A 16,667-nucleotide genomic window follows, 5' to 3' on the forward strand; every position below is an offset into this window, starting at 1 on the left:
GTCCCTTTGATGCGGGGAAGTTGTCCTGTCCCCTTAGCAGAAAAACACCCCCAAAGCATAATGTTTCCACCTCCATGTTTGACGGTGGGGATGGTGTTCTTTGGGTCATAGGCAGTATTCCTCCTCCTCCAAACACGGCGAGTTGAGTTGATACCAAAGAGCTCGATTTTGTTCTCATCTGACCACAACACTTTCACCCAGTTCTCCTCTGAATCATTCAGACGTTCATTGGCAAACTTCAGACGGCCCTGTATATGTTCTTTCTTGAGCAGGGGGACCTTGCGGGCACTGCAGGATTTCAGTCCTTCACGGCGTAGTGTGTTACCAATTGTTTTCTTGGTGACTATGGTCCCAGCTGCCTTGAGATCATTCACAAGATCCTTCCATGTAGTTCTGGGCTGATTCCTCACCGTTCTCATGATCATTGCAACTCCACGAGGTGAGATCTTGCATGGAGCCCCAGGCCGAGGAAGATTGACAGTTATTTTGTGTTTCTTCCATTTGCGAATAATCGCACCAACTGTTGTCACCTTCTCACCAATCTGCTTGGCGATGGTCTTGTAGCCCATTCCAGCCTTGTGTAGGTCTATAATCTTGTCCCTGACATCCTTGGAGAGCTCTTTGGTCTTGGCCATGGTGGAGAGTTTGGAATCTGATTGATTGATTGCTTCTGTGGACAGGTGTCTTTTATACAGGTAACAAGCTGAGATTATGAGCACTCCCTTTAAGAGTGTTCTCCTAATCTCAGCTTGTTACCTGTATAAAAGACACCTGGGAGCCAGAAATCTTTCTGATTGAGAGGGGGTCAAATACTTATTTCCCTCATTAAAATGCAAATCAATTTATAACATTTTTGACATGCGTTTTTCTGGAATTCTTTGTTGTTATTCTGTCTCTTACTGTTCAAATAAACCTACCATAAAAATTATAGACTGATCATTTCTTTGTCAGTGGGCAAACGTACAAAATCAGCAGGGGATCAAATACTTTTTTCCCTCACTGTAAGGTTAACACCTCCGATACAGAATTACTGTAACATTCTAAATGAACCCGCAGTGCACTTTACCTCTATCTGCAATTGATTGAATTGGAGCTTTAGTTTAGAGAGAGAGGTACTGCACGTATAGGTGCACACCTTGAATACAGCATTTTATATTCTGACTGAACTCACAGTGTGGTTCCCTCTATTTACAATGGATTGAATATTGAATTAGTCTAGACTCTAGAGAGAGGTTCTGGACGTGTCTGTATGTTTTATGGTTGAAAGACAGCTTCTCTGACAGCCTTTGAATGTCATTCAGTCTCATCCCCCTTCTCTCCAAGGGTGCTAGTGTCTCCACAGCCCGCCTGTCAGCCACCCGCTACCCACCATGATGGAGGGAGGCTCCATGGGACATCTGCTCAGCTAGACGTGCCCAAACTGTTTGGGAAATGGAACATGAAGGAGAAACTCCATTGGTCTATTGTTTTTCTTGGTTGGTGATGGCATACAAGGCTGTGACGATTTGGAATGATAGGAATATTTTTCACAGAAATGTTGATTACCAGTATGGTATGGTGTTTCAACTTCACTTAAAGTATGTTACATGGAGATATGGTATTGGATGATCTGTGTCCATTACAAAGATCAATATAGGCCAGGGTTTGAGGAGAAATAAGGACATTGATACCCTAAGGTGTAAAAACAGTGAAAGTATGAAGACAGTGGAGTTGCAAACATGTAAAACAAAAGGGGACACACCATCATTATTGACCCAATATTTGACCTATAAGTACTGTATAAGTACTATATATATATACATATATATATATATATATATACAGTTGAAGTCAATACCTTGACTTTGTTGTCCTTAAGCCATTTTGCCACAACTTTGGAAGTATGCTTGGGGTCATTGTCCATTTGGAAGACCCATTTGCGACCAAGCTTTAACTTCCTGACTGATGTCTTGAGATGTTGCTTCAATATATCCACATAATTTTCCTTCCTCATGATGCCATCTATTTTGTGAAGTGCACCAGTCCCTCCTGCAGCAAAGCACCCCCACAGCATGATGCTGCCACCCCCGTGCTTCACAGTTGGGATTGTGTTCTTCGGCTTGCAAGGTACCCCCTTTTTCCTCCAAACATAACAATGGTCATTATGGCCAAACAGTTATATTTTGGTTTCATCAGACCAGAGGACATTTCTCCATAAAGTACGATCTTTGTCCCCATGTGCAGTTGCAAACCGTAGTCTGGCTTTATTATGCAGGTTATGGGGCAGTGCCTTCTTCCTTGCTGAGCGGCCTTTCAGGTTATGTCGATATAGGACTTGTTTTACTGTGGATATAGATACTTTTGTACCTGTTTCCTCCAGCATCTTCACAAGGTCCTTTGCTGTTGTTCTGGGATTGATTTGCACTTCTCGCACCAAAGTATGTTCATCTCCAGGAGACAGAACACGTCTCCTTCCTGAGCGGTATGACGGCGGCGTGGTCCCATGGTGTTTATACTTGCATACTATTGTTTGTACAGCTGAACGTAGTACCTTCAGGCGTTTGGAAATTGCTCCCAAGGATGAACCAGACTTGTGGAGGTCTACAATTATTTGGCTGATTTCTTTTGATTTTTCCAAGATGTCAAGCAAAGAGGCACTGAGTTTGAAGGTAGGCCTTGAAATACATCCACAGGTACACCTCCAATTGACTCAAATGATGTCAATTAGCCTATCAGAAGCTTCTAAAGCCATGACATGACATGAATTTCCCAAGTTGTTTAAAGGCACAGTCAACTTAGTTTATGTAAACTTCTGACCCACTGGAATTGTGATACAGTAAATTATAAGTGAAATAATCTGTCTGTAAACAATTGTTGGAAAAATTACTTGTGTCATGCACAAAGTAGATGTTCTAACCGACTTGGCAAACTATAGTTTGTTAACAAGACATTTGTGGAGTGGTTGAAAAACTAGTTTTAATGACTCCAACCTAAGTGTATGTAAACTTACGACTTCAACTGTATATATATATATATATATATATATATATATCACATCAATCTACACACAATCCCCCTTAATGACAAAGCGAAAACAGGTTTTTACATAAGTATTCATACCCTTTGCTATGAGATTCGAAATTGAGCTTAGGTGCATCCTGTTTCCATTGATCATCCTTAAGATGTTTCTACAACTTGATTGAAGAACACAGTGGCCTCCATCAATCTTTAATGTAATAAGTTTGGAACCACCAAGACTCTTCCTTGAGCTGGCCGCCTGGCCAAACTGAGCAGTCGGTGGAGAAGGGCCTTGGTCAGGGAGGTGACCAAGAACCCAATGGTCACTCTATCAGAGCTGCAGGGTTCCTCTGTGGAGATGGGAGAACCTTCCAGTAGGACAACCATCTCTGCAGCACTGCACCAATCAGGCCTTTATGGTAGAGTGGCCAGACAGAAGCCACTCCTCAGTAAAAGGCACATGACAGACCACTTGGAGTTTGCCAAAAGGCACCTAAAGCACTGTCAGACCATGAGAAACAAGATTCTCTGGTCTGATGAAACCAAGATTGAACTCTTTGGTCTGAATGCCAAGCGTCACGTCTGGAGTAAACCTGGCACCATCCCTACGGTGAAGCATGGTGGTGGCAGCATCATGTTGTGGGATGATTTTCAGCGGCAGGGACTGGGAGACTAGACAGGATCGAGAGAAAGATTAACGGAGCAAAATACAGAGATTCTTGATGAAAACCTAAAAGTTCACCTTCCAACAGGACAACGACCCTAAGCACACAGCCAAGACAACACAGGAGTGGCTTTGGGACAAGTCTCTGAATGTCCTTGAGTGGCCCAGCCAGAGCCCGTATTTGAACCCAATCTAACATCTCTGGAGAGACCTGAAAATAGATTTGCAGCGACGCTCCCCATCCAACCTGACTTATGTAAATGTGATATTTCAGTTTATTTGTAATGCATTTGCAAAAATTTATAAAAACGTGTTTTTGCTTTGTTATTTTGGGGTATTGTGTGTAGACTGATAATATATAAATATATTTTTGAATACATTTTAGAATCAGGCTGTAATGTAACAAAATGTGGAAAAAGTCAAAGGGTCTGAATACTTTCCGAAGGCACCGTATCTATTTGCATGAATCTAAAACCCTATAAGGATCTGTATTCTCAGATGTACTATGGCAAATCTGAAGTGTGTACTATCCTGGGTCAGGTTCATTAGAACACATCACAGTAAAACGTTTTGCGACCGAAAACAAAAACAAGCATATCTTATTGGAGATGTTCAGATTATGCCTCCTCGTTTCACTCGGTTTCAGAATAGTTTTGTCCGTTTTGCGCCTAATGAACATGACCCTCTTGTCTGTCCAGGTCTGACCACACTGCAGGTGGTGCTGGACACAGCTGCAGAAAGGAAGTGGCATGTGACAGCCATCAACGTGGGCAACCTGAAGGACGAGAGGAAAGACGAGGCCTACCGCTCCCTCTTCCAGGACCTGGAGAACAAGAAGGAGAGACGGGTCATCCTGGACTGTGAACAGGACAAAGTCAAAGACATTATGGAACAGGTAAACGTAAAAGCTCAGTCCTCTGGTACTTTATGCTGGACCTGATGTTAGAGCAGTGTTATATTGAACAGCTATTCTACTATGACTGAGCTGATGATGATGGCAATGATGAGTGTGTGTAATGCAGCAATTGAGATCTTGTTGGTGTGTGTTTGTGTCTAACTCCCTATGTGTGGGTGAGTGTCATCCTTGCCTGCAAACAATTCACACCTACCCCCCAAGTGGACTGAGGCCTTTCAACAATCCCCCTAATCGTTAAATTAGACTGCAACAAAAGGCCACAGAGATTCACATAAACTGGTTATGTATAAATCATCCCTAGCCCGTGTGAGAGTATATCAATGAGTTTTTAAGGCAAGTAGACGTGTGTTTAACCAAATGCTGAAATCAATGCGTATTCCCCTCGCTGCTGCATGCTAAAGGTTTTATCTGAGAGAAACATAATCAAACCCGGGCACAGTTTTATGCCAAAGGAAGTCACGGACAATACATTTTTATTCAAATGATTATTTAAATCTCTTTATGTAACTGGCTTTCTAAGTGGAGGTGTCACTCATGTGGTGGGATTAGCTGCAGGTGTGTCATTTGAGGTAGTTAGTGAAATGGCTTTTGAGGTAGTTATTGAAATGGGCTTCCTGTTTTGGTTCGTTACTGACAAGTGCTAGCACTGGCAGGTGGCAGTTTTTCGTGACTGTAAATAAAGCCAATAAGAATAACACTCATGACTGCTGTAGCATGCGGAATATGATTACTTGGAGACTGTCTTGTTTGGTTTCCATGTCATTAGGGTTTCATATATGATCTGTTCTGTTTACCTATCTGATCTTGCCCCCAGGTTATCACCATTGGCAGACATGTGAAAGGCTACCACTACATCATTGCAAATTTGGTAAGATTTCACACCTCAGCGGTGGAATTGGAATCTCAGGGAGAACATAGTGACTTGTAAATAATTTATTAAGCTAAATGCATAGTGATGAGACATTGAGAAGCCATAGTTATTGTCTTCCAATTGAATCCCTTATGTATTGCCCAATTAGTTAGTTTTGGGTAATAATTCCCTTCCTGTTTTGTCTTTCAGCTGACATTTGTATGATGGCAAACATTTCCATTTCATGTCTGTGCTTGGATTTCCTTGTTTTAATTTCAGGGTTTCGTTGATGGAGACCTCTCCAAAATCCAATATGGAGGAGCCAACGTCTCAGGTTTCCAGATTGTGGATTTCGATGACCCGTTGGTTTCCAAATTTGACCAGAGGTGGGAGGCTCTGGAGGAGAAGGAGTACCCTGGTGCCGACAGTAAGATTAGGGTAAGTATAAATCCACATGGGGGTTTAGTTGGTTGAGAGGCACTCAGTTAGCATCTCTCCATCCCTGGGAGCTGTGAAGTGTTTGCAGCTTAAAAATGTTTTGCCCTTATTCTCGCTCACACATACTGTGCGTGCACACACCCAGACACACAGCCACTTGCACACTAACGTCCTCACAACCCCTCTCAGACACACACCACCTCTTCCTCCCCCTCCCTTGTGTCCCCATTTATCCCCCACACACTTACACACCCTTCCCCTTCTGTTCTATTGCAGTACACATCTGCATTGACCTACGACGCGGTGCAGGTGATGACGGAGGCCTTCCGCTACCTGCACAAGCAGCGCATTGACATCGCCAGAAAGGGCAACAACGGCGATTGTCTGGCCAACCCCGCTGTGCCCTGGGCGCAGGGAGTGGAGATTGAACGAGCGCTCAAACAGGTGACAGCATGGGGTTGCCGTGGCAACGGCTGGCTGGCAATACCACATACACACACACACTCACACAGAGACTGAAGTGTAAGGACGCACAAAAACATACACACACATTCTCCCCTGAGCTAGCAATGACAATAGTCTTCCCACACACTTTTGGGATTTCTACCCTGAGCATCCAGCTTCAGAGCTTAGACGAGGCAATGTGAATCCAGATCTGTGTGGAAAAAGTAAATTGGTCTATGAATGAGGTATTTAATGGTGGCGTCTTGTCATTCTGCCGCTGTGCTTTTGTGTCCTTTTAGGTTCGTGTGGATGGCCTCACAGGGAATATTCAGTTCGATCAATATGGCAAACGAGTAAATTACTCAGTTAACATCATGGAGCTGAAGAATAATGGTCCTGTGAAGGTATGCTAGTGTTTCTGAATATGAATATCGCTAGAACATGTCTCAAAATCTCAATAGATCAAGGTTGCATAATATATCAGACAGTCTTAAATGTGTTGGTCTGCGATGGAACAAGACAACAGCACATCAGCACTGAACCAAGAAAAAACAAGAAGAAATGAGAGAGAATTCATAACATGTTGCTGTGTAGATGCTTCAGTCAGTTCTTTATCAGTTGTTCATTTGGTATAACATATTATGGGAAGTAAACGACCAATCCTATTCACCTGAAGCAAACTGAAATCACGCCCAACGGGCCAATGGATGCCGAGCCCACCCTTGGAAGCCCCGCCTTCTTGGCTATAATACCGGGGCTCACATTCATTTCCTAAATTCTTCACTCTTCAGCTCGCCTGAAGGAAGAACCTGTCACGCAATTTACTAACTTTTCAAGCACACATAGGCTACGAGATTCTGATCCAACTTAGGTGTCTGTTAGTGGGGAGAGAGTACTCGTCCCCCTAGATGTTGCGGGTTATCGGTCTTGGTATCGGTTTTGTGTTTGCTAAAATCAAACTACTTTCTGCTCTTCTTGTCCAGCTAATGCTTCCTTGCTTGGGTAGGATTTGTGTTTGCTAAAAACCCACTACTTTCTGCTCTGCTTGTATAGCCAGTGCTTCCTTACTTGAGTAAGATGGTTAGTGGTAAGAGTAAGTTAAAAAATGCTAACCAGCTGAGTTTGAACCTCCGACTGTGCCCTAGGGCTGTCCCTGACAAAAAAGAAAAAAAATGGATTGGTCGAAATGTTCAAACGTGTATTTTTCCATATATAGACACATCCTATATGTTTTAATCAAATCAACTATATGCAGTGAGCTTGTCTGATGCTTTAAGTGCACTGTTTGATTAAATAATTAAGACACACAAATGACTAAAGGGAGTCCGACCACAAATGATTTGATTGTGCCGGGCCGGGCCGGGCTCAGACTTGCTGCACTGTGTTAAAAAAAATGACAGCGAATGACTGTGTGACTAGCACCAATTGTCTCCCTCTCCTCCCTGCTGCAGTGACCACCACAGAACATCAACAGTGTTTATTGCGCTGTCCTTGTTGCTGAATAGATGCAGAGGACGTGACAAATAAACTCAAAATGGGGGAATGTTTACTGGTTGCTCAGGAGGTAAAGGGGAAGTCAGACGTGTGGAATACATTTGACTAGTTGTGAAAAATACTGGAGATCAAGAAAAAGAAGGTAAGGAGCAAGCGCTGGGTGCAAATTATGTGTGCCAAACAGGTGCTGTTAGATTACAATATAATTTCTCTAACCGTTTGGAACAATGTAAACAATACTAAATCAATTATAAGCGTACTAAAGAGTCTGTAATTATTATTTCTATTTTTTGTAAAGCCTTTATTACAGCAAAGACCAAAACCAGTCGCATTCATTCATGAATGCAATTTCCAAAATGGAACGGTTTATTTATTGTGTACGCTAATTATTCAAGGGTCACGTTATTTTATTTTAAAACTAAAATGCTTGATTGCATTTCAAATCATGAATGACTCGAATGCTGTGTGATGACATGAACGAATGAATGATTGATTCATACAGTACTGTAGCTTATATAAGTATTGAAATATAAGCCTAAGTAAGTTACGGTATTAAGACTAAACAAGATGCTGACTTAGGCCTACAGCTCGATGGTGGTTATACAAGGCTGCTATACTAAGCCTACTAATGATAATGACATTACTTATTATTATAATAATGATGATTTTAACAATAATAGTAATAATAACAATAAGGAGAAAAAGAAAAAGGAGGGTTATTATTATTATTATTAATAATATTATTATAACTATAGTTTTTCTGGAAATTTGGAACAGTGTAAACCACACTAAATAAATTATAAATAATACCAGAGAGGCTGTTCTAATGAAAAAAAAGTGTAAAGCCTTTATTACACCATAGCAAAGATTAAAAACAGCCGAATTTGTGAAATTGTTTATCCGACATGTTGGGGTTGGTGCTCACAGAGGCTTGGTGCTCACGGAATCAGTAGGCTATTAAACAAACACTCAAACAGGCAACAGAAGCAGGATCTGTTTTATTTCTGTAGATGTATATGGATGATTTATAAAGCCAGGCACATTTAACAGTTAGGCTATTGATTATAGACCTAATTAAGTTGGTTTCCTCTGTCCTCACTTTTCTTAGACCATTAAGGAAAGGACTGTTTTCTCATCTCCTAACTCCGCTGCTGCCTCCACCACATTGTTCTCAATACCAATATGCTGGTTAACTTTGCTATTATGCACATAGAAACATGGTCTAGGAAAAGACGCCAATTCAACAGCGCACTGATATGTTTCAGAACCGCGGACAGCGACTGCTATCCAACGCGGGAAAAAGCGCATCTGTTATAAAATAGTTTTATTTTTATTAGTGTTGCACCATTTTACATACGTAATATAACCATATACAATTTCAGTAGCACATGTCCTCAAGTGATGGAATGTGCCATCCCCACGGCCTCAACAATGGATTAGTCCACTCAGGCAGGCGCTAATCAGACAGTTGTCTTTTACACCATGATTTTATTTATCTATATACAGTACCAGTCAAAAGGTTGGACACACCTACTCATTCAAGGGTTTTTCTTTATTTTTACTATTTTCTACATTGTAGAATAATAGTGAAGACATCAAAACTATGAAATAACACATATGGAATCATGTAGTTACCAAAAAAGTGTTAAACAAAAATATATTTTATATTTGAGATTCTTCAAAGTAGCCACCCTTTGCCTTGATGGCAGCTTTGCACACTCTTGGCATTCTCTCAACCAGCTTCAACTGGAATGCTTTTCCAACAGTCTTGAAGGAGTTCCCACATATGCTGAGCACTTGTTGGCTGCTTTTCCTTCACTCTGCGGTCCAACTCATCCCAAACCAACTCAATTGGGTTGAGGTCGGGTGACATTACCCAGTATTGACTGACCTCCATGTCTTAAAGTAATGATGGACTGCCGTTTCTCTTTGCTTATTTGAGTTGTTCTTGTCATAATATGGACTTGGTCTTTTATCAAATAGGGCTACTTCTGTATACCACCCCTACCTTATCACAACACAACTGATTGGCTCAAATGCATTAAGAAGGAAAGGAATTCCACAAATTCACTTTTAACAAGAGACACCTGTTAATTGAAATGCATTCCAGGTGACTACCTCATGAAGCTGGTTGAGAGAATGTCAAGAGTGTGCAAGGCTGTCATCAAGGCAAAGGGTGGCTACTTTGAAGAATCTCAAATATAAAATATATTTTGATTTGTTTAACACTTTTTTGGTTCCCACATGATTCCATTTGGTCTCTATCCTAAACCTGGCCCGTTATCTGCTTGTATAGAGCAGTAAGAATGTATTGTCGCTCAGGGCGAAGTATCTTCCTGGATCTCTCAACGTGGTTGCAGATCTACTTTCCAGGGGGGGCCAATCTCTACGGAGTGGTGGCCCAGATATGGGACTGGTTCGGCAGGGCCGATGTAGATCTTACGCATCGCAAGAAAACATGCATTGTCGTCTGTTCTTCTCAATGAGGGATCTGTGTGCTCCGTCAGGAACGGATGCTTTGGCCTATCATTGGTCTTGGAACCTGCTCTATGTGTTCCTCTGGTGGACCGGATTCAGGCCACCATGGAGAGGGTCCATCAGGAGGGTCTGTTGTTGATTCTGGTGGCACCCCGTTGGACCAGACAAACCTGGTTCCTGGAGATCATCCGCCTGTTGGGCGGGGACCCCCTGGAGGGTTCTGTGTCGTCGGGATCTATTGTCCCAGGCGCACAGGACAATTTGGCACCCACGGCCGGAGATATGGAACTGTGTGATTGGCCCCTGAAATGTTGAATTTGACGACTAGGGGTTTACCCTTGAACGTGATTACGACTATACAGTCAGCGTGTGATGAAGGGAACCTGAGTTTACAAATATTGATTTAATTAACAAAGTTATGCAACACCCAATTCCTGAGTTTCTTATGGCAGGGTCAGGGACCGGGTGCTAGGCAGTGTGCAGGTTGCGCATTTATTCGGGTTACCACAGTTTCCCTGTGGGTTTGACCCTTGGACTGCCATGGTTCATTGATGGGGCTGTGCGCAAACGCGCATTACCAAGACACAGCAGGTGCCCTGTTGTTTTTGAATTGCGGTTCCTTGTGTGAGTTCTGGCATTCCAGACTCCTTGGGTCTCTGTGCAAGCCTTTTTGGAACTGGAATGGGCTTGGGCCATTGGGGTCGATGTTAGGCAGTTCCCTGTGGCTTTGAGCCTTGGGCTACCGTGGTTCATTGACTCTGGTCAATGCTATGCAGTGAGTATCTGCACTTTACCAAGTAATGACAGGTGTTCTGTTATTATGGACTTGCGGTTCCTTGTACGAGTTCGGACATTTCAGGCTCGCAAGATAAGTATTGTTCTTGGAACCGTGGGGTCTATGGACTTGGGCTGCAGTGTCAGCGTGGCAGTGCTCACAGCCAAGTTGCAGCAAGTTCTGGTTCCCTATATGGGGCTCTGATAGTTCAGGCCTTATGAGGCTCTGACAGTTCAGGCCTGTTGGGTAAGTATTAGGGGATAAAGGTGGCTTCTGTAACCCCTTTTTGGAGCCGGTGGAACCTGTGTGTGCTTTGGCTGCCATGGACCTCCTAGTTTGGTACCCTCTGAGCCAGCTTGGGGCGTTATTGTACGTCCCCATAGAATGTTATACAGAGTAACCGACTAAAAGGGAACGTACAGTTATGAATATAACTACTGTTTCCTGAAGGAGGAACGAGATATAACATATTTTGGCCTCGCACCGTCAGGGAGTTTGGGCTCTGAAGAGCAGTACTGAATTGAGGAAATGTATGCAAGCCCCGATATTATAGCCAGGAAGGCGAGGCTTTCAAGGGTGGGCTTGGCCTCCATTGGACTGTTGTGCGTGATTTCAGATTTCTTCAGGTGAATAGGATTGGTCGTTGACTTCCCATAGCATGTTATACCTCCTTCGTGCCATCAGGGAACAGTAGTTATATTCATAACTGTACGTTTCCACTCATCTGAAACAACAACGCTGTCTACCGTCTCATGACATGGAATTGTTCATTCACTATTCATTATTTTCTCCACAGATTGGATATTGGAACGAAGTTGACAAAATGGCTGTCACAAAATCAGACGTGTTTCCGAATGACACAACAGGAATGGAAAACAAAACTGTCATTGTGACCACCATCTTGGTAATTACTTATCATTGACGCTATTCATACCAACTGACTCTTTAATACACAACAATTGGATTGAAAATCCTTGGATTCGTTTCTTACTTAGCAATTGTTAGTCCATAGAATCATGTTTTTATAGTATTACAGTGACACTGAGGCGGTTCTAATATGGACACTGTACATACACAAACAAACCCATAGTAGTCTGTGTCTATTTATGAGCTGTTCATTCCTTCAGTGAAAGCCTCTAAATGTACACAGCTAGCATGTATACCATGATGTAAAGGCTAAAGGCAGTATTTTTGGTTTTCACCCTCAGGAAGCCCCATATGTAATGCTCAAGAAGAATGCTGACCTTTTTTTAGACAATGAAAGATATGAGGGCTATTGTGTAGATCTGGCTGCTGAGATAGCCAAGCACTGTGGCTTCAAATACCAACTGAAAATTGTAGGGGATGGAAAATACGGAGCCCGAGACGCTGAGACCAAGATCTGGAACGGAATGGTGGGAGAGCTTGTCTATGGGGTAAGAAAAGAGATGCATGGACCTTCTAATATTGATCAAATCCAATAACTTGCTGTATACAAACATCCCCAGTAGTTCCCTTTAAATACTACTAAAGCCCACCCTGTTTCCCTAGAACAATAACATTAGCTCTTTATAACATCAAGCTCTTTCCCCCTCTCCTCCCCAGAAAGCTGATATAGCTGTGGCACCGTTGACCATCACCCTCGTCCGAGAAGAAGTAATTGACTTCTCCAAGCCCTTCATGTCACTGGGTATCTCCATCATGATCAAGAAACCCCAAAAGTCAAAACCTGGGGTCTTCTCCTTCCTGGACCCTCTGGCCTATGAAATATGGATGTGTATCGTGTTTGCCTACATCGGTGTGAGCGTGGTGCTCTTCCTGGTCAGTCGATTCAGCCCATACGAGTGGCACACAGAGGAGTACGAGGATGGCCAGATCCAGACTAATGAGTCTACCAACGAGTTTGGGATATTCAACAGTCTCTGGTTCTCCCTCGGCGCCTTCATGAGACAGGGCTGTGACATCTCGCCTAGGTGGGTCTCAAACTGCCTCCTGATTGTATGTTGTTAGGCTGGCTCAGTGTGACTGACTCGTATTCTTACAATGATATTCTTGCTGAATTTCCCAACCTCGCAACTCATGCTACAATGACGATCTAATCATCCCCAGCTTCCATTTGTCCCCCCTCCTCTCCCCTGTAACTATTCCCCAGGTTGTTGTTTTAAATGGCAATGTATTCTCAAGCATCTTACAGTGTAATATAAGCAGATAAAGATATACAGTGCATTCGGAAAGTATTCAGACCCCTTGACTTTTTCCACATTTTGTTATGTTACAGCCTTATTCTCAAATGGATTAAATTGTTTTTTGCCCTCATCAATCTACATAAAATACCCCATAATGACAAAGCAAAAACAGGTTTAGACATTTTTGTTAATTTATTACAAATAAAAACCTGAAATAACACATTTACTTAAGTATTCAGACACTTTATTCAGTACTTTGTTGAAGCACCTTTGGCAGCGATTACAGCCTCGAGTCTTCTTGGGTATGATGCTACAAGCTTGGCACACCTGTATTTGGGGAGTTTCTCCTATTCTTCTCTGCAGATCCTCTCAAGTTATGTCAGGTTAGATGGGGAGCATCGCTGCACAGCTATTTTCAGGTCTCTCCAGAGATGTTCGATCTGGTTCAAGTCCGGGCTCTGGCTGGCCCACTCAAGGACATTCAGAGACTTGTCCTGAAGCCACTCCTGCGTTGTCTTGGTTGTGTGCTTAGAATCGTTGTCCCGTTGGAAGGTGAACCTTTAGGTATTCATCAAGGATCTCTCTGTATTTTGCTCCGTTCATCTTTCCCTCGATCCCGACTAGTCTCCCAGTCCCTGCCGCTGAAAAACATCTCCATAGCATGATGCTGCCACCACCATTCTTCACCATAGGGATGGTGCCAGGTTTCCTCCAGACGTGCGCTTGGCATTCATGCTAAATAGTTCAATCTTGGTTTCATCAGACTAGAGAATCTTGTTTCTCATGGTCTGAGAGTCCTTTAGATGCCTTTTGGCAAACTCCAAGCAGTCTGTCATGTGCCTTTTACTGAGGAGTGGTTCCGTCTGGCCAATCTACCATAAAGGCCTGATTGGTGGAGTGCTGCAGAGAAGGTTGTCCTTCTGGAAGGTTCTCCCATCTCCACAGACGAACGCTGGAGCTCTGTCAGAGTGACCATCGGATTCTTGGTCACCTCCCTGACCAAGGCCCTTCTCCCCCGATTGCTCAGTTTAGCCGGGCGGCCAGCTCTAGGAAGAGTCTTGGTGGTTCCAAATTTCTTCCATTTAAGAATGATTGAGGCCGCTGTGTTCTTGGGGACCTTCAATGCTGCAGAAATTTTTTGGTACCCTTCCCCAGATCTGTGCCTCAACAGAATCCTTTCTCTGAGCTCTACAGACAATTCCTTCGACCTCATGGCTTGGTTTTTGCTCTGACATGCACTGTCAACTGTGGGACCTTATATAGACAGGTGTGTGCCTTTCCAAATCATGTTCAATCAGATGAATTTACCACAGGTGGACTCCAATCAAGTTGTAGAAACATCTCAATGTTGATCAATGGAAACATGATGCACCTGAGCTCAATTTCGAGTTTCATAGCAAAGGGTTTGAATACTTATGTAAATAAGGTATTTCAGTTTTTTATTTTGCAAAAAAATTATAAAAACCTGTTTTCACTTTGTCATTATGGGGTATTGTGTGTAGATTGATGAGGGAAAACTTTAATTTAATAAATTTTAGAATAAGGCTGTAATGTAACCAAATGTGGAAAAAGTCATGGCGTCTGAATACTTTCCGAAAAATATAAACGCAACATTCAACAGTTTCAAAGATTTTACTGCGTTACAGTTCATATAAGGAAATCAGTCAATTGAAATAAATTCATTAGGCCCTGATCTATGGATTTCACATGACTGGGAATACAGATATGCATCTGTTGGTCACATATACCTTTTTTTTAAAAGGTAGGGACGTGGATCAGAAAACCAGTCAGTTTCTGGTGTGATCACCATTTGCCTCATGCATTGCGACACATCTCCTTCGCATAGAGTTGATTAGGCTGTTGATTGTGGCCTGTGGAATGTTGTCCCACTCCTCTTCAATGGCTGTGCGAAGTTGCTGGATATTGGCGGGAACTGGAACACGCTGTCGTACAAGTCGATCTAGAGAATCGCAAACATGCTCAATGAGTGATATGTCTGGTGAGTATGCAGGCCATGGAAGAACTGGGACATTTTCAACTTCCAGGAATAGTGTACAGATCCTTGTGACATGGGGCCGTGCATTATTATGCTTAAACATGAGGTGATGGCGGCGGATGAATGGCACGACAATGGGCCTCAGGATCTCGTCATGGTATTGCTGTGCATTCAAATTGACATTGATAAAATGCAATTGTGTTTGTTGTCCGTAGCTTATGCCTGCCCATACCATAATCCCACCTCCACCATGGTACACTCTGTTCACAACGTTGACAGCAGCAAATTGCTCGCTCACATGACGCCGTACACGTGGTCTGCGGTTGTGAAGCCGGTTGGACGTACTGCCAAATTCTCTAAAATGATGGAGGCGGCTTATTGTAGAGAAATGAACATTAAATTATCTGGCAACAGCTCTGGTGGACATTCCTGCAGTCAGCATGCCAATTGCACACTCCCTCAAAATCTGAGACATCTGTGGCATTGTGTTGTTTGACAAAACTGCACATTTTAGAGTGGCCTTTTATTGTCCCCAGCACAAGGTGCCCCTGTGTAATGATCATGCTGTTTAATCAGCTTCTTGATATGCCACACCTGTCAGGTGGATGGATTATCTTGGCAAAGGAGAAATGCTTACTAACAGGGATGTAATCAAATTTATGCAAAACATTTGAGAGAAATAAGCTTTTTGTGGAACATTTCTGGGATCTTTTATTTCAGGTCCTGAAACATGGGACGAACACTTCACATGTTGTGTTTATATTTTTGTTCAGTGTACATTAACAATACCTCTCCTAACTTTATTTCATGACATGACACCTGGATTTATTCAATTCTCTGTTGAGTGATATAAAATAGCTAGTATTTTATACAACTTGGAATCATCCTGATAAGATCCCTTCCATTTAATACACATCCTGTACACTCCTGGCAGTCCTTGTGCCCCTTGACATACAGTTTATTATGTAAGCAGACGTGCCATGGCTTGAAATATCATAGTCCCAGCTGTAATTAATTCAGTGTCATATTAGTGCTCGGTGTATAGTGATTTAATGAGGTGTGAATGCAGCCGATTATATTAAGCAGGCTCCCACTTTGCACCAGAGAGGGGACAGTCAGTCACATGAATTCCTGGGAGATTTGTCATCAAGACATCAACTATTACCCACCGCATCCCTTTACACATGACTGGGCCTTGATGTTGTTTACTGGGAGAGCTAACGCTGTATATTGGCTCCAGGGTGCTCAGTTTCCCTTGCCATGTCATTACCGGAGATATCACTGATTTATGTGTATGGTCAAACCATTTCTTTATGCTCCATCAATCAGCTATGAGTTGAATGTATGTATCCTCTATCTTCAAAGGCATGTGTGGATGTTTGGTGTTGGAAAGAGGGATTTGAGGACAATTCAGGCTGATTTCCCTTTGAAGTTTTGCGTGTTATAGTGA

The 16,667-nt window shown here is 42.7% G+C and overlaps 1 protein-coding gene across 9 annotated transcripts in view; it reads left to right on the plus strand.

Annotated features, from left to right (window-relative positions):
- LOC121534602 (glutamate receptor 2) overlaps window positions 1–16,667 on the plus strand; it is a 92,355-nt gene that overhangs the window by 68,327 nt on the left and 7,361 nt on the right. For all 9 annotated transcript variants that reach the window (XM_041841216.2, XM_041841238.2, XM_041841230.2 and 6 more), the window contains exons 4-11: window positions 4,360–4,556; window positions 5,392–5,445; window positions 5,707–5,865; window positions 6,142–6,309; window positions 6,609–6,713; window positions 11,853–11,960; window positions 12,265–12,471; window positions 12,641–13,008. In XM_041841216.2, the coding sequence (XP_041697150.1) occupies window positions 4,360–4,556; window positions 5,392–5,445; window positions 5,707–5,865; window positions 6,142–6,309; window positions 6,609–6,713; window positions 11,853–11,960; window positions 12,265–12,471; window positions 12,641–13,008 (1,366 nt within the window). The remainder of the gene's footprint in view (window positions 1–4,359; window positions 4,557–5,391; window positions 5,446–5,706; window positions 5,866–6,141; window positions 6,310–6,608; window positions 6,714–11,852; window positions 11,961–12,264; window positions 12,472–12,640; window positions 13,009–16,667) is intronic.

This window comes from Coregonus clupeaformis, chromosome 2 (assembly GCF_020615455.1).
Source record: "Coregonus clupeaformis isolate EN_2021a chromosome 2, ASM2061545v1, whole genome shotgun sequence".
Classification (NCBI taxonomy): Eukaryota; Metazoa; Chordata; class Actinopteri; order Salmoniformes; family Salmonidae; genus Coregonus; species Coregonus clupeaformis.